Here is a 23890-nt window from a genome sequence, read left to right on the forward strand (position 1 = left end):
TTCGTTTGCAGAGATGAAAATAGCAGCAACTGTAAAGAATTGAGCCTGACTAGGGTCACACCTTTGATTCCATAGATTTAGTTGCAGTTTCCAAATGGGAAGAGATGCCTGGGAACATTCTTTCTTTTCATAAGGTGTTGTGAAGTTCTTTAATTAAAGAGGGTTTTGCAAAGTATAATTCCTACCACGATTTATGAACACCATATTTTATGAAATTAGCCTTGACCAAACTAGTTTGTGCTTATCTACATTACAGTCAAATAGTATGGGGGATCTTCCACTTAACATCTGCTCAACAGGACTGAGAACCACTGTGCCAGCCTGTATATGTTACAGTTATCTGTTTTGATGGATGTTAGCTGCTGGTTTCCAGTTTTTCTGTTAAACAATACCCTTAGGTGGGAAACACTTTCAACCTGGATGTCAACAGGAACTGAAGATATCCAGTGCTCCATAATGGGTGTTCAGCATCTGCTGGTATAAGGCCCTCGATCAGCTACTTCAGGAGAGCCAGAGTTGCCATGTAGACAAATATATGTGCTATGGAACTATAAAGGGTGACTAGATAAGATTCGCATCTCCTTTGTCTTTTTGTCTCACATAATGAATGTCTGACCAACTTTTCTAGTGAGAGGATCACCATCTTATAACTGTTACCTATTAGGGGTAAAGACTCATTTCCATGATACATTCATTTTTTCTCTTAAAAGTGCTAGACATTTATTCCTGTTTTAACTGTCATTTTAAACTGATTTGGAATGATACATGGTTAAAAAATAAACCTGTGTAAGATGGAAATTTTGCTGCTTTAAGTAGCCTTTTTTTTCTTCCTTTTTCCCTCTTACGGCTTGGAACTGCAGACTGCATTTATTCTTGCAGGGATAAAATGGGCCGGAAGAGTTCATTGGCCCTGGTACCCATTCCCAAAACAGGGTTTCAGTGACGCATCATTGCCTGAGACTGTGCACTTTGCACTGACCAAAACTCTGCTGGGGAGTTAACACTTGTTAACAGTTTAACTGTACAGCTGCTTGCTTGAGCCTATATTAGACCTTGGCCTTGCTTAGTTTACTAGTATAGACAGAACAGGTGTGTTTAATTTGGAAAAGATTTTGTTGCTGTTTTTTGCCTGTTAAATATTTAAGGTTTTTTCAGTCCACGATGAATAAAGTTCAGAGGATTTGCAAGGACACCTTGGCACCTTTAAAATGACACCATTTATCAATGGTGTAACAATTCATTTATCAATGAATTTAACATGAATCATTTAACAATGGTGTAACAATTCATTTATCAATGAAGTAACAAGCCTTACTTCAGCTTATATTTTGATCTGAGACCTATTCTGACCTTTCATATACTTCTTCACTTCTGTCATTTTCCAGAGACTCCTTAGTTAATGCATCTTTGTATAAATACATAATTGTCAAATCTGCAATAAACAGTAAATCAGCCCAAACCCTATCAGAGGAGATTTCAAAGGCTCCAAATTTCTAACAACTGAAAATCACAGAGTAAACTGGACTCAGGCATCCTCAGTGCTCTCGTCTTTTCCCTTTTTTTTTTCATTTTTCCACAGCAACAGTCAAGCTGTGCACTAGTGACAGCAAATCTGTCATGACATTACGAATCTTCCTTCAGCCACTGTTCTGCAGACACCACGCTGAACAGCATTTTGGCACAGGCAGGTGGGAAGCGGGCATGAGTGGAAAGGAAGAGCCAAGATGCTGATGCTCTGAAGCAATCAATCTCTTAAACAGCCTCTGAGGAGACATCAAGCTGCTTTACCCCAGTGGAGGCGATTCTGCCATTGCTTTCCCTCCCTCTAGTCTCCTCAGGAGCAGCTGTCCCTGAATACACTCTGTGTGCTGTGCCAGGGCAGAATCAAGATCATTTTCTAAAGTTAACTAGATTTAGTCTTCTGTCTCCTTCTAAGGAGCTACTGTCAGCATCTTATGTGTGGCTGAATTAGAATGAGCCTTGTATAATCCCAAATCCCCTCTGAGCATGTATTTATTCTTCAATTTAGGAGGATTGCAGTTCTGTGGGTTTTTTCATTCCAATTTTTCTCACAGAATTGTTTGCTTGAGATAGGACTATTTTCTGAAAGGGTTTCTTACCTTTACTATATTATACATATAGGAATCTATGCATTTGGTTTGTGAAGCTTCATAAACATTAATTTGCTAATATATTCTGTTTACGTTCTACCCACTCGCTACCTGTTTGTGTTATCATACATGGGTAACAATGTCAATAAACTAGGAGCCTTCATCTGTTCCCCAAAATGAAATTAACTTTCAAAGTTAAAAAAGTTAAGAATAAAATTCTGGTACTAGGAAAGCTTGGTCCAGAGAGCACAGGGCTGGTTTTGATGTTGAAGAGGATTCTCCCACTGGCTTGTGATCAAATTTAACAGATCAACTGCATAAGAAGCTCTACTCTTTGCATTAGACGTCTATTTTATTATGGGGAGGAACAAGTTTACCTCACATCTTTGAAAATAGAAACATTTATCAGTTTACATGATGACTCCATTTACAGTATTAAAAGTTTACTCAAAGCAGAGTTCTTGGCTAAAAATTAATCTAAAATGGTTTATACATGCCGAATGTCTGTATAGTGTCTTGTGCTTCCACCAGGATGCCGTAGGCCAGCAGTGCCTTAGTGACCACCCGTTTGCAGGCACTTGCTGAGATAAATGCAGTGTGTATCTTAGAGCTTTCTCCTAGAGAACTGGGTGATTTTGGTTTACTTTGCATGTCCTACAAAGCAATGACCTGCACCAAAGCTGCTTCTGCGACCTGTGGAAACCCACTGCTGCGATGGGAGGTGGAGGCTCACAGTTCCTGACCCTGCTCCAAGGCTGTGCAAGACCATGTGCTTTCACATGGTTTTGGAGGTAGTTGGCTGGGGGCTGAGAAAGGAGGGAGATAAAAGGTGGTGGATGAGCTTGGAAATAGGTATTTCTGGGCTGCTTTTTGACAAGAGACATAGTGATAATAGAGATGTATTTGATCAATTTAGAACAGGGCTCCACAGTGACCAAGGCAGGCTCTCATGAGATTTAACAAGTTAACTTTAAACTTTATTTAGTTGTTGTCACATTAAATTTTGCTTTTTGTAAATTTTATTTCTAGATTCCTTTTGGCTTGCTGGTAACATTTTAATTTCCTGCATTTGCATCTTACTCTCTAGAAGTAGATGCAGAAAAAATGAAGAGTAATCTGCTGCAGTTAGTATAACTTAAACCTCCTCTAGCATACCTTCGCACCTTGTGGCGTCATTTATATAGAATAAATATGCTCCCCTCTTTCAGACAGTAGTGTTTCGCATCTGCTTCAGAGGGAGGTGAAGGAAGTGGTCAAAGCTGCCTTTACTTGCCATCTCTGCAGCTCTGGGATAAGCCATATATTGAGTTATATCTGAGGTATATTTGTGTTCTTGATCAAGGAGAGAGCAGAATGACAGGAATTATTAGGCTAACACTGACAATCTGGCCCAGTGTCACAGACAGGCACAAGCCCAGAGGTTGGCAAATCAGGCTGTGATGCCCTGGGAGAGTTGTGTAAACAAGCATGCACAGAGCCACCTGTCCCCAGCCTGCCCTGAGGACCTAAACATCCATAAAACTCCAGCAAAATCATTTGCTTCGTCTAAATTATAAAGCAGAATAAGCCATTACATATCGTACCCATTAGGAAGACATTATTCCCTCCTCTGATTTTTTTTTTTAATTTAAACTTTAGAGAGCATTCATTTCTTGTCCTTTGAAGGGAAAAGAAATGATTTGCTTGGGTGTTATTTAATAAGTACTGTTAACATAACTTACAAAAGTATGAAAAAAATACTTGACAAGTGATCTATTTTTAGAGTGTCTTCTGCTTGTTTTTCCAAATGATGAGAATTTAAATTTCTTACTTTAAGTAGCTCAGGGAACCTTGAGAGGCCCATTTCTGAGGACTAAGTATTTAAATCCTTACCCCACACTCACCCCACAGTGCATTCCTGTGACAACAGAAATGTCTGCCAAGCAGCTCTCTCTCATGGCCCCAGCACTATGGATATGTGGACTTAAAGACAAGGTGATTTAAGACTGATTTTCTAGTATATCACATTCAGTAGCTTGTGTGTCAGGCCACAGAAAGGATTTTATCCAGCTTTAAATTCTGCCTGTCAATAAAACTGGTACAGCTTCCCTAAGAAAGCACCAGTGGTGCCCATTGCAGTGGGATGATACGGATGATGCCTGTCCCATAGATGCATAAAGCACGAGTTCCTGTGCTAGCTAAGGCTGCTATCCCTCAGAATAAATTATTCTCCAGGAAAGAAAGGGAATGTTTTCATCTCTGACCTCTGCAACAGCAAATGATAAAAACGGAAGGAAGTCCTGTGATGTTTTAAAGGATAAAAAAGAATGGAACATCTTTTCCCATTAGCTATTTTTAAAAATATCACCTTCTATTTCAGTGAAATACAGTACAGTAGCCTGAACTTCTGTATTCTGCACTAAAGTACAGTAATTCCTAATGCAATTTTCCATATTTGCTTTTCTCAGGTGTAATGTTCAGAAAGGTAAAATGCAGAGAGCTGAGTACATCTCTTTCAGATGTGTTGTCCTATGTGTTAAGGAAGAAAAAGAAGAATTAAAAAATTAGGTTAGTGAAATAAAATAAAATTGAAGGCCAAAACTATTTTTCAAAATGTGTGTTTTGTTTCAAAGATTTTTATTTTTTTTTTTGCCAAAAGCTTTAACAAAATCCAGGAGCCCAGGTAAGCATTTTCATGCCGGCCCACCTCTTGTCTGCCCATAGTATAAAAGTTCCACCACAGACAGTGATGGGAATTGCTAGCCCTTGCTCTCGTGGGAGACTACCAGATGTTTGCTGGAAGTACAGTACAGCAGAGAAGAAACAATCCAGGAGGTTCTTGGAGGGTGTGGAAGGTAGCTTCCTAACCCAGCTCGTTAGTGAGCCAACTAGGGAAGATGCCTGGCGAGATTTGCTGTGCGCAAACAGAGGACTAGTGGGCAATGTGATGGTTGGAGGCTGTCTTGGGCAAAGAAATCACAAAGTGATTGAATTTTCAGTCCTTGGAGAAGTCAGGAAGGTCAGCAAAACCTCCACATTAGACTTTTGGAGAGCTGACTTTGGCCTGTTTAGGATGCTGGTTGGCAGAATTCACTGGGAAACTTTACTGAAGGCCAGGGGAGGTTTAGGCTGGTTATTAGGAAAAAATTCTTCACAGAGAGGGTGCTCAGGCATTGGAACAGGCTGCCCAGGAAGCGGTGGAATCACCATCCTTGGAAGCATTCAAACTCTATGTAGATGAGGCCCTCAGTCACATGGTTGAGTGGTGGTTTTGGCAGTCCTGGGGTAATTGTTGGAATTGATGACCTTAAATGTCTTTTCCAACCTAGCTGATTCTATGGGAGTGATAAGGATTTTATTTTCCATATATTTCAGAACGGGGCTATAATTTATTGCATTCATTTATTATTATTTTTGTTTGTTTTCATCCTTCCTTTGCTTCCCTCTCCTCCAACCTTTCAATCATAGTTAAATAAGAGAACACAGCCATGACGATCACTCCCAGGGATTATCTTGTGTAGAGTCATGCAAAGCTTAAACATAATTTTTGATAGCAAACTGAGTATGCCAGAAAAAAAAAATCATTCATCTCAAAGTACTAGAGAGGTGGGAACTGCAACAGAAATTGTATTGGCTTGTTCTCTTTTTTTCTCATTTAGAGTCCCATAGACACTGTTAGGAGGAGGAAAATGTTCAATTCCATAGAGAAAAAATATTAATCTAATTTAAAATTGTCCTTAGAACTTTATCTGTCATCTCATATTCATGGCACAACTGGCAGAAATATCTTCTTGTAGGCCCAAGACAACTGTTAAACCCATGCAAGGAAAATACTCTCTTTATTAAAGAAAAATATTTGTGTAACATGGTTATCAGGAAGAAGTTTCAGACTCACAGCCATAACTCACAGCCGTCATAGGCAAGTTATAAGAACTGGAGGAGAGATGCTTCTTGCAAAGAGCAACTCTCATTTACTGCCAAGCTGGCAAATATCCAATCTTCCCTGGCATCTCTTGGGTGTGGGAAACTAGTTATGGAAGTCTCACAAGAAATCAAATGGCAGGCATGGCTTCTGTACAGGGCATGGCTTTTGTACAGGGCACGGCTTTTGTACAGGGCACGGCTTTTGTACAGGGCACAGCTCAGAGCTGCCGGCCATGAGTCCCTTTCCCTCGTCCACAGCAGACTTCAGCAGTAAAGGTAAAGGCCTTCCAGCTCACATGTTTGAATTGAGCTACAGAACCAAGTGAAGTGGTGTGATCATCTTCACTCATGCCCTGTAAGCCTTTTCATGCTCCCCAGACTCCTGTACTGTAAAATCTCTTGCAGGGCAGATGTTAGATGTCTTCTGAGCCTTCTGTGTATGGTAAAAGGATAATTTGTCCCACGGCTTTAAAACTCACTGACCACCTTATGAAAGGAAGAGAGGATAAAAATATATGACTCCTGTTCTGGGTGGGAGACAAGAGCAAAATAAAATTGGCAGAATAGCTAATCTCCCTGGGCTTGAGAGGCTTTTTGAAGAATGTGATTTACAAGTGTTTGCAAGAGAACGACTGACTTCATGTCTGCTCAGGAAGCTGGAGTAATGGATTGCAAATAAGGTTGGGGAGGGGAAATAGCAGGTGTCTACTCTTACCTTGTCAAGCTGAGCTCAAAACTGTACGGCCATAGCACTAAATACATTCTCTGGACACAGTCTAATTGAGGAAATTATAGACTGTCATGTTAGGAGTTTTACTGCAAATGTTGCAACCCTCGGGCTACCTGAGTCATTGAAATTACACCTAGTAAGGAAGCTCTTTCTTCTGTCCTCTGTGGGAATGGTATTTTGTGGGAGTTTAAAACACAGGGTTCGATTCAGTCCAGCACCTTAGGTACCTGACTGACTGGTACTTCTCTGTTAGGTGCTTTAATAAGGCAGTCTTCCTGAAGCAAGTGCCTAAAGTCTGTATTTGGTCAACGAGAGAGGAAGGTCCTATAGAAGATCTCCAGAGGGTTATATCATCTGCCTCTGCAGTAAGTGGACAAGCTTTTCCTATTGTGAACTTTAGAAGCACTTTATTTTCTCCATTAAGGAGAACTGCTTCCTTCATTACTGATGGTCAGGCACCAGTTCAAGGCTTAAGCTAGTTTGGCAACATCCTGACCATACCTATTACAATAAAATGGCCAAGTTAAGGAGCCTATTTATCTCCACCTTTTTCAATCTGAGCAAACCTGGGTAATCATCCCTGCTTTGCCCTTGTGAACTAAGCAATTTACTGTCCTGACAATTTCCAGTGCTACCAGAGGTACCAGATCTGGTTGCAATGGAGTTAATTTTTTTCATAGCAGCCCATACGGTGCTGTGTTTTGGATTTGTGACCAAAACAGTGTTGATAACACATGAATGTTTTAGCTGTTGCTGAACAGCATTTGCACAGTATCAGTGATTTCTCTGTTTCTCACTGTGCCCTGCCAGCAAGCAGGGCAGGTACGCTCAAGAGGCTGGGAGGGTATGTAGCCAGGACAGCTGACCCCAACTGACCAAAGGGATAGTTCACACCATATGACATCGTGCTTAGCAATAGAAGCTGGGGAAGAAGGAAGAAGGAGGGAAGTTCACTGTAGCATCAGTCTTCGCAAGTAACCATTACTCATGATGGAGCCCTATTGAACGCTTGCCTGACAATGGGAAGCAGTGAATGAATTCCTTGGTTTGCTTTACTTGTGCACACAGCTTTGCTTTACCTGTTAAATTGTCTGTGTCTCAACCCATGAGTTTTATCACTTTCATCCTTTTGATTCTCTTCCCATCCTGCAGGGCAGGAGTGAGCAAGCAGCTGCGTGGGGCTGAGCTGCCTACCAGGGTTATCCCACAGCAACGGAGTACTCAAATATTTGTTACCCTTAAGAAGCAATTATTAGGGGCAAAAAAAGTTTGTAAGAAGATGTGTTGTATATTTTTTTTATCTAACTTTTTGCTGTTAACAAGTCTCTATTAGGCAAGGTACTATTTCCCCAAACAAAGGTGTGAGTGGCTATAATGTTATGCAAAGAGAAAACTTAATGCGTATTCTGATTGTAACACAGGGTGGAATAGAAGAAAACAAACATCACATGATTCACAAAAGATATTTTTAGAATTCTAATGATCTGTTTGGATATATGAACTATTGAACCAACTCTTCAAATAGATGAAAGTGAAAGCTTCTTATTAAAAGCTGCCCCATTTCATTTCTATGAATGGTGAGGAAGTTGAGGCACTAAGAGGTTTGTGATGTAACAGCTGCCCTGAGTCACACAGGCTGGGGGAAGACAAAAGAAAAGTCTCCTAATCTTGATATTGACAGCTAAAGCATTTTCATCACTATTAATGAATCCAGAAACATTTCCAGTCAGGTATCTCTTGAGAAATTCACACTACTCAAATACAAAGGCCTGTGGAACTAGGGAAAGCCTGTAACTGCATTCGGTCCAGAGAACCTGTTAGAATTATCAATTAGGCTTTCCTGTTACAGAGAACTACCCTAGAGAATTACCTACCTAGAATCCCCTATATAATGAGTGACTGGCTAAGTTACATATTTTTTTCAAAACAGTTTTTGTGGGGTTTTTAAGGGTACACAACTGAGGCAAGAACAGTAATCCATGCTCTACCTGGACAGCTCAAATTTACCAAACAAATTTTGCCTCAAAACAAATGACTTCATTTTAACTGAGATTCTGAAACATTTCATATCACCTTTTTCAAAGTTTTGTCCCATCTCTCCTCTCATGGAGTTTCCACCATGGAATCACAGAAGACAGAGCTTGAAAAGACTTAGTACATCCTGCATTCTATCTTTTTGATTTTAAAAAACACAAGCAATGTCACTATCCCCTTTAACCCATTCTTTGACTTAATCCTGAAAACTAGTTCAAATTGACAGGATTTTTCCATGCTCAGTCTAATCTACTTTACCAAAACAAAGCCCTCAACCCCCAAAGACCCCTGAAAGTCAGAGTATTAACAGCAAAACCAATTCCTAATTCAATAATTGCTCTAATTTAGATGCATAAGCTGTTCAAATATATAATGGTACTTCATATAAGGACAGTGGGGTCTCCAAGAGTCACAAAGCTTATGAAAGCTTCAAAATATAGTTGCAAATAAGACTTCTTGAGCTATAGCCATATTGCTTAAAAAATAAAATCAGTAGTCTTAGAAATTAGGCTGTTACTTTTATGACCATCCATGTTCCAGTATGCAAGGCAAAGCCAGTCCTAGCTGTACATGCACAATGATGGGCTTTCTTTCCATTCAGTAAAGAAATATTGTAGTCATAGTGGATAACCCTATGAAAACATAATCTCAGGGGCTGTTAAAAAACAAGCAGAGACCTAGGAATTAATAATGAAAAACCAAACACAAAAAATGGTACACCTATGTCTTGACTACTGCAACAGATCTAGTCACACATCTCAGACAGGAGATAACAGAATAGGTGAGTACATAAAAAGACACAAGGTAGGTGGATAGATAGAAGAGAGATAAGGATAAACCACGGTCTGGGGCATTTTCTATATTAAAATAGAGAAGACTATGGAAGAGAAGACAGCTGAAGGGGGATTTGAGAGAGCTCTGTGAAATCATCAACATCTTTGGAACAATTACTCACTGTTCTTCACAGTCATAAGAACAAGGAAGCATCAAATTAAATCAACCTCTAGTAAGTTAAATAAAAGGGAGCAGTAGTTTACAGAGCTCACAGATCTCTTGTAGAATTTATTGCTACAGGAAACTTGGGATGCCAAAAGTTTAGATGAGCTCAGGAAGTCGCTTCAGAAAGTGGTTTGACAAATTAATGAAAGAAAATTCCATCAAGGGCTATAAAACACACAGAAATAAGCTCTGGGCCAAGAAGTCCCTAAGTTGCAGGTTGCCAGAAGTTGTGAGGAGTTTTACTGTGGGTAGGCTGAGGAGATGTATGTCCACTTTTTTAAACCTTTCTTTGTGGCATCCACTACGGGTCACTTCCTGAAATAAGGTACTGAGCTAAATGAAACTCTGCTCTGTAACAGTATAGCTAATCTTACATTGTGCCCTTGTCACAAAAGCAGAGAGAACAGTGGCAAAACATCTTTCCTTCTCTTCCCATTTAATACACTTCCAGCTCTTTGCAGTATGGATTGAACACACTGCAAAGTAATTCGGAAAAGAATGAGCTCTCACTCATCCTTGCTCCAAATATCTTCTGCCTCCAGGTGAAACCAGAAGTAACAGGCAAGGCAGGTCCACCCTGGTACTGCCTCCAGGATGTGGCATCTTGGAAAAAGCTGTCCCATTTGATGCCTGGTGCATACATGCTGGTATGTATTTTGAAATACATTGAGGGCAATTAGCCTCAGGTTCTAGACTGGTGCCAGATGGCTGATTCAAGTGAAAATAACACAGATACACAGAGGAATAGTCACTCCAAAAAGACTGAACTATGTATGTAACAGGATGCATAGGCTCCGAATAGTACTGCATGTTACTGTGTATTTCAACACTGTGTTCATGACAACAAGAAATAAAGACCTGGTGCATCTCAAGACACTGAGAATTTAAACCTATTTCTGAAACTGGCTTTAATTCTTTAAATTTCCAGGTGAACTCTCTGTTTAGGAAGAGACAAGTAATGACAATTTTTGAGCCTTTTTTCCACCAAAATTATGCCACACCAATTAAAAGGTAAAGTGGAATGTAAGGCTTGTGCTTTCAGATTTACAGTATATATGTTATTCGACAACTAAGTAATAAAACAGGTTACCACGTATTCTATATCCTCATTTATGACTTTGTATCTCCCTTTTACGCTCCTGAATGTAGAGAACTGCAATATCAAAACTACAAGCAGGAAAAAATAATGTTTTGAATGAAAATTATAAAGCATTCAGTATCAAGTCTATCATTCACACATACTAGTTTTACAACTGAGATTTCCTCATTTAGTTACAGTTTCAGTATGGTAAATATAGCTGGAATTTACTACTCTCTTCTCTTCCCCCTCACAAGATGTCCAACCAAATCAGGGAACTGTTTAATCAAATTCTTAAGTGAAATGTTAAACTGTGCCTCTTGACAGAAATCCTCTCCCACACATTTGCATGTTCCCAGTGCTTGGCACTTTCCATTCTCATTGTTTACCTGTGGTGGATATGGAACCAAATAGACTACAGAACATACCATGAACAGCTGCAGCAACAGCACCAACAAAAGCAACATGTGTTGTTGGGCCTTTGGTTTCCAGGTGCTTGAGACACAGCTGATGTTCCTTCATTTTGTGACTGCTGCCTCTTTCTCATTTCAGCTACTTCAGTGCCCAAGTGGCTATAAGAACACAGACATAAGAGATGTACAGAATTACTACAGACTGTCATAAAGTACATTCACATTTCTACAGCAATTCTGTTTCTACTGATTCTCACAGCCCATGGCAACAAAAGCACACGACCATCAAATATGCCCATCAAGTAATAGTCCTATTGTGTTAAAAGCAGTTTGCAGAAGATCACATTTTAGTAGCACACTAAAATGTGCCATTGAATCATGTCTATTCTTATCGCTTTGGCTGGAATAAAAGGACTGTTTATTACCCTTCTGAACAGCAAACTACACAGCTTGTGTAGCACTTGGTAGAGAGTTGTTCCTTACCACAGGACTATCACAACTCTTTCCATTGTACTAAAAATACAGTGGGCTGGTTATTCACTTTAAACATGAGCTGGAAACTGATCTTTTTCACTTTTTGACTTCTCTGGTCGATGCTGGACCAATGAATTTTATATAAGTGATATTGTATCACAGGAACTAGTAGTTGTCTGTTTAAAGTCAAGATTACTGTAAGTGTTATAATTTGGAGGTTTGCTACGTAGGAGATAATCTCTGTAAATAAAATGAATAATAAATACGTATTTCCAAAATACTTTTCCAACTTTGGGACTATTTTGGTCCCAGAAGATTTTCTATGGTCATTGCCAGCCTTTCCTAGTTTTTATTAGGCCAAGATATTTTTCTTTCCAGTGACTTGCAATATGCAGCTGGAAGTAATATTCTATGCATTGCTCAGTTTTCAAAAACGGTTAAAATATTTATTGCTATATTATATTAGGAAGGTTTGGATGTCAGGATTCTTCTAAAGGTTCACATCTTTGTGCGACACGTTCACCAGACTAACAGCTATTACATGCATATGTAAATTAGAATAATTTTTGCCTTTGAAAAAGTACAGATTACTGTGGGGAGAAGTCCAGGTTAAAACAGAAGCAAGTAGAAGGTGGCCTGGCATGAGCAGCATGCGCCATGGTCCACACCCCCAGGGCACGCTGCTGCAGCCAGGAGTGCTGAGGAAAGGCAGGCTCTGGTTGATTTGCCACATGGATACATCATGCACAGACAACCCAGAGATGTGCTGCTCCCTCTACGTGTGTTCAAGCAGCAGCTGTGAGAGTTTGCATTTACGTGACTGCTAAAACTCCTGAAGTTCTTTTGCTGTAAGAGTATCCTTATAGCTAGTTTACACACGACAACATGTAGCAAGGATTCTAAGCTTCAGAACTCAACTCATGCTGCAAAACTCAGGTTGGTGGTTATTCCATCCACTAACATTGTCACTGAGTAGAATCAAGTAATTTCTGAAGTGTCTGGTCAAATTAAACAATGAAGAACCTTTTAACTACCTGTGTTGAGGGCACCTGCTTCATATGGCTTATAGTTGCTGAACTCATGAAGATTAAAATGCCATACTAAAAACACCACAAAAAAATTATTTTTTTTTTTTTTTTAGCAAATGTGAACATGTGTTTTTAACAAGGGATACTTTGACATGATTGAAAAACTGCCCCTATTTTTATTATAGAGGAGAAAGAAAGAGAAAGTGTTGCAGCATAATATGTAGCTCCGACAGTGAATTATAGCATGGAGTCACTTCCTCCAAACTACAGTGCTGAACTTCTGCTGACTGCACATGATGCAGCTATATTATTTCATAGATGGCTGTGTCATGCTGTGATCAGTACTTGCTTCAGCAATTTCTATAGCTATGGTTAAAGGTATTAAAGCCAGATATTTTCACAGGGAACATTTGTTTCTTGTAAGCAAAACAGACATTCTAGAAACATGTGCATAAACCCACGAAATGTATTAGTTTCAGAAACCATGAAATTACCCATATTTAGGTATTTGTAGGGTTGTAATCTTGGAATGAGAACACCCCATGTATTCCACTTATGAACCTAAAGTCACGTATTTCTTACATAAGTTTAGATACATATGTAAAATGTACTATGGCTAGAATCTGTTGCACTAATCCATTCAGACACAATGATGAGAGTCTGTGACTTTGCTGTAGTTTCACAACAATTGTAACTCAGCACAAGCTGCTGCTGCCACGGAAATAAACATCTCTCCCTTTTCTCCTGCAAAGCTCACAGTCACTCATTCCCTCAACTGCGTTGTCCCCTTCTCTGTGCCGGCAGGAGCATTTGTGCAGGTACTTGAACTGGATAAAAGAGTACATGTGATTTAAAATTAACCCAGAGGGGAAAGGAAAAAAACAAACCCTGTTTCAGAGGCTTGCAAGTCTGGCTGTACACCATAGCAGGAGGGGTTGAGAGAAACATGGGTCTTCACTGTAGAACATTTCAGGGTGCATTGTCTCCTCCAAGGCTGTTCAGAGGCCACAGGCTAGCCAGTCCTTAGAAAGGGACTTCTTGCTTTGCTATGCTCTGACTCTGGTCTGGAGTTCAGTGAGGGACATAACCCATACCCTTCCTGACTGTGCAGCATCTGGAAGAGTCCTTGATTGCAGGTACAGTTACGTTTATCTATTTAGGCTATATTTGAAAGAAGAAAAAAGCCCCTTTCTTCTCCTTGTGTTACATTCTCTTGGAAAGCTTCTAAACTGAATCTGTAAGAAATATGAAAAATCCACTCCGTGATGCAAAACAATAATATGTTTACTGAGGATGAAGTAGGATGGGTGGAAACTTTAGTTTCATGCTTATTTTGGTTGGATTTCATGTTTTGTGTTGTATTTGTAAATACCAGATGCCATCTACGCAAAACCATAATTGATTCCATTAGATTATTCAGGATGCAGAAGCAGGAATATCTTAATTCTTGGCTAAATTTAGAGACTGCACTGTAGATGGAAGGTTTATATTTGGTGCATTGGCCCAAAAAAGAGATTTGAACCTTTAATTCAGCAAGTCAGTCTGATGAGATAAATTATTTTTCTGTAATTAAGTGTGAAAGTTCATTACTGTAAAGGAGTAGAATATTGTGAACTGATATCCTTCTAGGATAGTCACATAAATTGCGTCTACAAGATTTCATCCTCCCTTTTAGTTTTGTAACATTGTCAGTATTCCTGGGACCCTCTGCCTTGGTAAAAATACTAGGTGGTGGGCCTTTGTCCAGTGAAGTATTTTTTTCCCTTGCCACTCTATATGATCTCTCACACTATCACAACACAGGTATAAGTTTCTCCTGGCAGTTTTGCATCTGGCTCTTTGTCTCCATTTGGTGGCATGGCTTACTAACTGTTACGATTTCCATTCTTGCTGACAGGAAAGAGGAATAGAATTCTCATTTGCTTGACTGACTCATTCTCCTGGGGGTGGGTAGGTATGATGGCCCTCTGAGCAATCCCATAATCACAAAGGATTTAATTTTGCAGAACATCTGCTGTCCCTACTCTGCAGCTGAGGAAAGGAACCCTAGGGTATAGCAACTGTTTATTACAAGTTACAAGACAGGTAGTTCAGGTAAGCTGCAGAACAAGGAATTCTGTGCAATGCTGTGTGTATCTTCAGTCTTGCAGTGCTAGAGGAATACAAAAACTGAAAAACCCTTAAAAATTTGGGGTAAGGCTTCCTGTCAGTTTTGGAACCAATGGCATGAGGATCTATTTCTACATTTAGACAGTGTAATTACCACTTATTCCACTGGGCACTCAGGGGTAATTATTACAGAAATCCCCTTGTGCACAGAGCAGTACCTTGGGAAGAGAGCTCAAAAAGGAATAACTGATGGAAGAATCATTCAGTTTATTACAGTTACACCTGTTGAATACATACTACAGTAATTTCAAATTCCACAGGGTGCCTCTAGAAATTGAAAAGGAGGTAATTTCTGAACAGTTGCACTTCTTGCAGGACTTGTGCTAAGGTTTTACAGTATTTTCACTGGAAATTCCCAAGGTGTTGGACAGAGCACAAAACATAGGCTGCATCATTTCAGTCATTTCAGTGGCTCTGTTGATGCCTATCCTCTGATGAGTCATAAGCTTCCCTCCCCTCCATCCTCCCTCCCCCCCACCAAAGCCTGTTGTAACAGCCCTGCAAACTACCTGAACTCTTGGCACAGAACCCTCTGTGCATATTGGAGCTCCCCCTTGCACATGACCCTCCTGTAAGCATTTCTGTCTCCCTCTCAGGTTTGAGAGGCAATTCTCTGGGGGCTCATGCCCTACAGAGTTGTAAAACACTCCATTAGGGATTAAGAATTTTTGTATTGTATCTTCTAGAGCCATTCCCTAATGCCTGTTTTGAAAGATACCCTATAAGGTGTGGATAAACGCACACTACCAGTTTACAAATCAGAGAAGGGGCATTTCGGTTTTTGTGCAGATAGGACACGTAATGGCTTTAACTTTCAGGAGACACCTGGAGTAGAATCAGGTAGAGAAATCTGTCTTTTTTTTCAAACTTCTGCAATAGTCAAGAACAATCACCTTGCATCAGAAAGGTGCAGTCAATGACTTAAGGATACTGAGGGTGTTTTGCTCTGCACGCAAGAAACAGCCCTTAAAATACTTTTTTAAGGGGGGATAGATCTATCATATCAGCTTTTCTTCATTGCTTTGCTTCCTTTAACTTTTCCAATAAAGGAGCAAAACCTCAACTGTGTAACTTCCATAAATTTGAACCTTGTAACAGCCCCAGATGTGACTGTTGATCTCTTAACCAGACTTCATGTTTTCACTGTCTTAACTGGCATTCACTTGGTGCATGGTTTTCTAACAAGAGTTGTTTTTAAATTTAGGGATGTTGAAAGCCTTCAAAAGCTGAGCATTAAGGTAAACATTATTCATTTAAGACCCCATTCAGGCTTTATTGTAAGAAATAAATATATGCCAAGGAAGACTTTGTGTACTGCGGATTCAAGACTTCCAACTATCATTTTAGATTTTCTACATATTTGGAAAATCTCAACATTTATAACAGAGTTACATTAACACTTCCTTGATGCATTTTTTAATGAGCTGTTTGGGCATAACTGGAGTGATCTTTACAGATTTTGATGGGCTTGGGTTTTAAGTTTTCTAAAACAGTCAATAGAAGAGTGACAGCGATATCCCTAAAATACAGTTTTTTTCAGAGGAGTTAGGTGCCTTATTGAATTTCTAGTATATAAGACATATTTTTAACTCCAAACACTAAGTAAAAACCCTCAGAGCATGTTGTAATATGTCACTTCTAATGACCTGTGATATGCTATCTGTTTTAAAGCCATAGTTATTTTAAGGACAGACTTACTAGCATACCAGAACAGTGCAACACAGCCCCGATGCACCTGCCAATTAAATAATCTCACAGATGCATGTCCTGCTCTCGCAATGCAAAGATAGCCCTAACATAACGCTTTTATTTGTGTTGTCTTCATTCATCTAGATGAGTATCCTCAGGGTACCACAATCTAAATGAAGATGGATTGGATTGAGAGATTTTATCAGATGTCTTTGAGCTATAAAGATTTCCATATACCCCCTGCAATGCTGAGTGAGTAGCGAAATCAAAACAGCACAGACATGGGCAGGTTTTTAAGTGATTCTGACCACTCAGTCTTCACAGAACAATGACATTCATACTGGTCACTCTGCCCAAGAGAAACCTTGACACAGGCACATTCTCTCTTTTGCCACTGAGTCCTGAAAGCCATTCAGTATTTCACAAACAAATTCATGTAAAGTAATAGAGAAGAATAAGTCTACCAGAAAAAGTGTAATTGAGTTACCTCAGGCTCCATTTACTTATTTCAATGTATCTGTAGTCTATTACAGTACAATTAGAAGCTATTGGCAACAATGGAACATTAATTGAACCTTAATTGATTTAAATATAGCCTATATGGAAAATTTCAATCAATTGCAGCAGCATGGAATGTTTGAAATGTTTGCATTTTTAAGATTTTGTGTTTTCGAAAGAAAGATCAATGCAAAAGGCAATTTCTGAAAACTAGTCTGGTTAACGGCAATCAAGTCAGGATCTGAATTCCAAATTTTAACAGATTTGGTTTTTGGGGTTCTTCAAAAACTGTATTTTGCATCATGTCCAAGTTCTAAAAATTTGTGAAGAGTAAGAAAGTCTGAATCAAAACAGAATTTGTATTTGTAACTAGACCTTCATATTGCATACCTATCCCATGTTGATGTGTCATACAGGCCAGTGCACAGATCCTGTGTTCAGCCAATTAAGGGTATGCATATATTATGGCTTTTAATTTTAAAAGCTTGGCTGCCCACATCAAGCTGTATGAACCGTGCTTTTAAGTTTGATGGTCCCATACTATTACCAAAGTGGCAGAATCAAGAGACTTTATTTCTCTTAAGTAGCTTGAAGTGCCCAAGACACCACATGGCCTCCATTCTGTCATTCTTCTTGTAGAAGTGCCAGACCGCCTTTTGGTAGTAACTACTGAAACTGCAGGGTTTGAATACTTACTGGCTCAGAGAACAGGTTATTGCACCCACTACATTTTACTTTTGGGGAACTGAAGACTTGAGTGTCTACAACAAAACGTCTCGCTCTTCTGTTGGTTACTGCAAATCAGTGAAGTGTTTCAAGACATGTACACCTTTACCATACAGACATCTTTCTCTTGTCAGGTCTTCTTCTCTGGAGATGTTTGACTCTTTTTAAAGTCTTTCAGAGCAAGCCATAACGTGGACTTTCTGTCCATTTGATGGAACAAGAAGAAAAAGAAACTGTGTGGACAACTGGCAGAAAGTGTTCAGACATTAACCATTTTATTAGGATAGAACACTGCCACGTGAATATTCATTTAAATTGAAATTGCAGTTTGGCTGAACATTATAAAATCCTTGCCTTGTGTACAGTAATATTCTTCTTATTTGACAGACAGCTTCTGTGCTCATAAAGGATGTCTGAGATTTCTTTTTATTATTTTATGGCGAACTTAGTAACCTGAGGAAGCCCTGCTTAAATCTCTACATCATCAAGCAGATATGCATTTGTACTTCTGAATCAGTCATTACTGCTCAGTAACAAAACATTAAGCCTGACAGTAATGCATTATTGAAAAGTCTGAGATGCCTGCATGTGGTTTTTAAGGAGCTCTGCTAAAATTGTGATTAAGAGCACTCTACAGTCTTCAGGAACATTTTATGAAAAGCAAAATGTAGAACTCATCAGGAAACCCGTTATCTTTTTAGAGCATTGTTTTTATGGGTGTGCATTTGAGAAACATGTTAGAATCCCATTTCACACTACGTCTATCTACTTACTCATCTAGCATGACATACTTTAGAAAGCTGAGGAGACACTTTCCTCACAGGGGGGAAATACATATAGCTGGAAAGGAAAATGGTTAAAATCCATGACATTCCCCATAAAGAGAACATTAAGAAGACTCTTGAGAACACAGAGAGCTTTACTGCATGCATTACCACTGTAATTTCTAAGTAACTTTCCCTGTGCTCAAAGCCGTATCTCTGTGTAAAAAGTCAGATGTCATTTGGGGTTATGTGAACTGCACAGATTATGAACAAATTCCAGCAAAAATTTAAGAAAAAATCATAGGGCCAGCAGAAGAATTTGTAGCTAACTTAGGGTAAAAAGATTTGCAAGTGCAATTCAAGTATCATACAAGCTCTAATGTTCTTGAACTGCTTCTTTCTGCAAATAATAAATACCATTCTGGCAAATTTTCAGCTACAGAAACGGCAGCATTTAATCAAATAAATGCACACAACTTTCATTTATAGTGCATGTGCTGCTATAGGCTGAAAACAAATGAAACTATTAGGAAAGTTGTTTTAGTGTGAGAACAGCTTTTCCAAAACCATTTTGGAAATGGCTCTAGTCTTTGAAGTGACAGAACTGACATTCTTCGCTGAAAAATGAAGACTTGCATCCTGTACTTCCAAGGCATTTTACATTTTCAAATTCCTTCTGGAAACAGTTTTTTGGTAATCACGTTGATTTTAGTCTCATTGACTCCTGAGGTATTCTGACTTCTCATTAACTGACTGACTTCTGACTAACAGGATCTCTGTGCATTCCAGTCCTCCATTCCTCAGCCACCACTAAAAAGATAAAAGTATAATAAACAATATAAAGAGATTAGTGTGGCATGGAGAAGGTATTTGGTTAACATGGTAAAACTGAGAAGGATAGGAACAGAAGGTGTCATGAGGCAGAAACTGGCTTAGGGTCTTTCTGGATGGGTTTGAATAGTGAGAGAAGTTTAATCCAAGCACTATATGTGGATAGGCTTGATCAAAACCAAGCTGCTTCCAATAAGAGAGGCAGGGGTGGGGATTGTACAGGTACCACACTCTGCACACATTACAAAATCCATGAAGTTCATGACTGTAGAACTAAAGGAATATTTACCCTTAACAGACAGCGGTCAGACTGGGTGCATACCCATTGCTAACGCATCTCTACTTCCCTCCCACAAGCTACTTCCGCTAAACTCATAGCAAGCTCCTGATACTTTTGGTCCTCTAGTTAGCATGAATGCTTGCTTGTGTAAGGAAGAGAGAGGGGTGTCTACTCTGTACAAGGGATGTGCTCTTTCCCATCATGCTGGCATTTGTATCAATAGCAGTTAGTTTAAAGCCTCGACTCTAGAGCACTGTGCTGTTGGCAAGGTTCTTGCTTCCACCTTGCTATTTCTCTGCTCCTTTGCATTGCTGCTACCTCCAGACAACACATTTATCACTTCTGGCTTCTTCCTTAGTTGTTAACTGAAGGTTTTCAAGAGTTTGCCCAAGATTTGTATGTCAGTGTGTGACACTCTACTACTACCCCACAGTTGTCTTCGGCTTCTACTACTCCACTCTCACCCCAAGTCTGTAGCTGCTTTAAGTGACCTGCAGTCCATGGCAGCTTGAGGTGTTGGTTTCTTGCCTATGCTGTGGGTGGCCATCTGCTCACCTGCATAACAGGTTCAGATTTGTAGTGCTTTTATTCCTTAGCATTTCTATAACGGTGTCTGTGTTACATCAAGCATTTCTCTATGTGTTTGACTCTAATAGGCAGATCTTTACCTATCAGTTTGCGTAGGGTTATAATTAGTACCTGATAAGGTACAAGGGATGATTCAGCATGACATAGGAGAGATCCCTTTCCATCCATTCTTTAACCTCTGTCAATCTCTTGATTAACTTTACTGCTGACAAGATCTTCCCATTGTTTACTGACAGTAAAAACAATTTATGCTCACTGGTACCAGGAATGGTGCTACGCCATGGGTGCAGTAATACTTCTGCATATGATAAGAGCATAAAGCATCTTTGAAAAGAACAAACTTGTTAGGATAGTTTTGCCTAAGTACCTTCCAGGTTGTCAACTCAGTTTGGGGATGTAGTTTAACAATCATCTATATAATTAAAAGCAAACAGGCTCTTGACTTCTTCCAGGTTCGTCTGCAATTGTGTTAGTATGTCTTTCTAATTAATTGCTATGTTTCTACCAGGGCCATACAGATTACTAACTTTCACTTTAGGCAGATATTTTAATCATTCCCTGGATGGTTCTGTTGCCATGAACAATTCAAACCGTAGCTTTAGGATGGAATCTACTATCTCCACCCAAATATTTGCTACAAATTGTAATAAAATATTATCCAAGTTATGTAGTTTTAAATTATGGAATCTTACACAATTTCTAAAATTACCAAGTTTCTCTTAAGTTCTCACGCCAGCCTTCTTGCCATGAAAGTCTGTTCCCTCTGTGCTCCTAGATATTAGGCGAAAATAAATAAGACAAATAAGCCTCTTCCCCCTCCACCCCTTACTCAGTTTCTGCTGTTTCTGTGTTTCAGGCACTATTCTTCACACAAATATTGTAGTCTCTGCCCGTCTCCCTTTTATTAATCCCCACATCAAAACAAAGCTTTACCTTCATTTTCTCATCTCTTTTTACAGAAGCAGCTAGTGTTCCCATGCTTGAGGAAGGTATGTTTTCTGAAATCCCATATTTCCCCTGGTCTCACTCTTTCACTATACTTGCTTGTTCTGCACTACATGCTGTTCTGTCTACCTTTTAGTCACATGTCCTGTGCAGTGACTCTCACTTTTCCATCTGCTGCTACCAAGCTTTATGTCCTTCATGCTGTGTCACATGAGAGAGTTCCCCACTTACAAAGTGAACATGGCCCTTTTCTTTAGTAGTAGAAGGATTTGCAGAGGTATTACAGTAGCCACAAGCTTCCTCAAGGCTTCATCACATCTCTGTAACTGGTGATCTCCCTTCCGCAGGCTCCATGTCCCTCACTGCTTATTTTGACATCTGGTTAGGGATTCACCACTGCAGAAAGAGGTGGGAGCTGCTGATCACAGTCACAAGCACAGGACAGTCCTTGGGAGGAGCTATCAAGGGCTCTTTTATCCCTTTGTGTGGTTCAGCAAGTTACCAGGAAAAATAGGTAGGAAATAAAAAAAGCAGCTGACAATACTGGAAAAATGGGAAGACAACAGACAAATATGGAAGACAGAAAACATGGATTTAGCTGACTAAATCCTGGGTTAAACCCATTGTGGAGCAAGAAATCAGAGTGAGTGTTAGAGAGGTGACAAGCTATGTGGCTTGAAAACCTTCAAAATTAAAAAAAAAAAAATTTAAAACTTAAATTTTAAAATTTTAAAAAGTTTAAAATTATAGGAGTATTCAGATTTTAATTTATGTGAAATTTAACACACAAATTTCAATTTTAAACATACATATAGTGCCTTGAACTATGTACATATGTTAACAAAGTAAACATTTCAGCAACAATAGTTATTTTGGTCCCTGAAGATGTTTTCTTCTGAGATTCCTTGACAGTAGAAAAAGCACCACAGAGTATTTAAAAATGATGACACTGTGCTCTTTGAGCTTTGATTTGCATTCGCCAGCAGCAACCCACTGCAGGGGTTCAGGATGCATACAGCTAACAGCAGTGACAGACTTTCATGGGACCATTTGCCTCCTCCAGATTTGCTCCAGTGTCTTAGCTCAGCTCCCTCTCCATGGTGTACTTTCCTTCCTGCTCCCAAGGTCAGTAGCTTTCCCTGGCTGAAATGTCTGTCAGCTCTGCTGTGAAACTGATGACCTGCAGAGCAATACGGCAGGCAGATCTGTGTCTGCTGCTGCTGCAACAACACTCACTTGGATTCATCTGTCAAAGCCACTAGGCAGCACAGGAAATAAAGAGATTTATGGAGAAAAAGAAATAATCAGACTTCCATGTTAATTTCCCTTGCCATTACAAGAGCTTTCTAGAACCTACTCAGTATTTTTTCAGTGACAGAAAGCAGGTTTTCTTTCCTTTCTCTTGTTCTTGTTTTATCCCTTCCCTTGCTGGAAGGATTCCCATGTAGAAAGCTGCAGCCTCCTTTGTGTACCTCATCACCTGAGCATCTGCCTCAGCTGCCTGAATCCTCAGTAGTGTCCTGTTTGCTAACTTGCCTGGAAGAATGAGTTTCTCCAGAGCTACTCACAGGTCACTTTCTGACTACCACAGATTTATGTGGCTGTTGGTACTTTGCAACATCAGGTAGTAAGCACTTATAGCACAGGTCCTCTTCTGTAAACACAGAGGTATGATGCAAGTGTGCAGTGAAAGAACGACACAAATGTCTAAATTACATAGAAAATGCCTAGCAGTCACAGTGGTGTCTCTAAGTTCATATTGATTCCCAAAATACCACACTGAGGTAGAGGGCTTGAGATGTTTTGAGACTAGTGTGGGGACGAGTCCCTAAAACTAGCCTGCTGTGTGTTGGAATGTACGTGTGGAGGTTCAGAGAAAGAAAACAAAAGATTTCTTCTCCTTTCCTTTCTCCTCCCATGATAACTTTTTAATGCGTTGGGTTTTAGAATACATATTTCCAACCATGCCAGTAAACAAATTCTTATAGCAAGCTGCGCGTGTATTCTTTCATACTCACCAACAGAAAAGAATAAATTATGTATTCCTGAAGAATTATGTATTCCTGCTATTGCACTAGGGAAAACTTACATATTAAAACCCAATACAGCAGGGTTTCCTTCCTTTTTTTTTTTTTCTTTTCTTTTTAACCCTATCAAGGATGTGACTTAATTCTTTTAGAATTTCTAAAAATGCTACATGCAAATTTGCATAGAAAGACTTCACCATTTTTCCTCCTGAAAAAGGGTATTTTACTTTGGAGGACAGACACCAATGGTAAGGAATATTCCAGATGTTCCCCCTTTTCTTTGTGTAATGGTATACTTGAGGCAGTATGTGCTTAGGGAAGCCTGTGGTGCTATTGCATTGTTTTCAAAGCTGAAGAAAGAGAATTGCAAATTATTTGCTGCCCAGAAAAAAGTAAAATACACCCAAATGCAGAAAAACATTTTGAAGACCACTTATAAGTGAATTACAAAAAAGTCTTATATAAAGGGTCTATTTTTAACACCTCATTTTTATAAAGTTTAAAGGATGAAACTTGAAACTACCCTCCCAAAATTTAAATTTCATTATTTTTCATAATCCAAGTCTAATTATTGTACTAATATTAAAAAATCTACCATGAAGA

At 39.3% G+C, this 23890-nt stretch overlaps 1 protein-coding gene across 1 annotated transcript in view; it reads right to left on the minus strand.

Annotated features, from left to right (window-relative positions):
• RGS17 (regulator of G protein signaling 17) overlaps positions 1-23890 on the minus strand; it is a 71885-nt gene that overhangs the window by 17314 nt on the left and 30681 nt on the right. The window contains exon 2 of the mRNA XM_065679091.1: positions 11284-11427. Coding sequence (XP_065535163.1) covers positions 11284-11402 — 119 coding nt within the window. The 5' untranslated portion in view covers positions 11403-11427. The remainder of the gene's footprint in view (positions 1-11283; positions 11428-23890) is intronic.

Source organism: Lathamus discolor, chromosome 5 (genome assembly GCF_037157495.1).
Source record: "Lathamus discolor isolate bLatDis1 chromosome 5, bLatDis1.hap1, whole genome shotgun sequence".
Classification (NCBI taxonomy): Eukaryota; Metazoa; Chordata; class Aves; order Psittaciformes; family Psittacidae; genus Lathamus; species Lathamus discolor.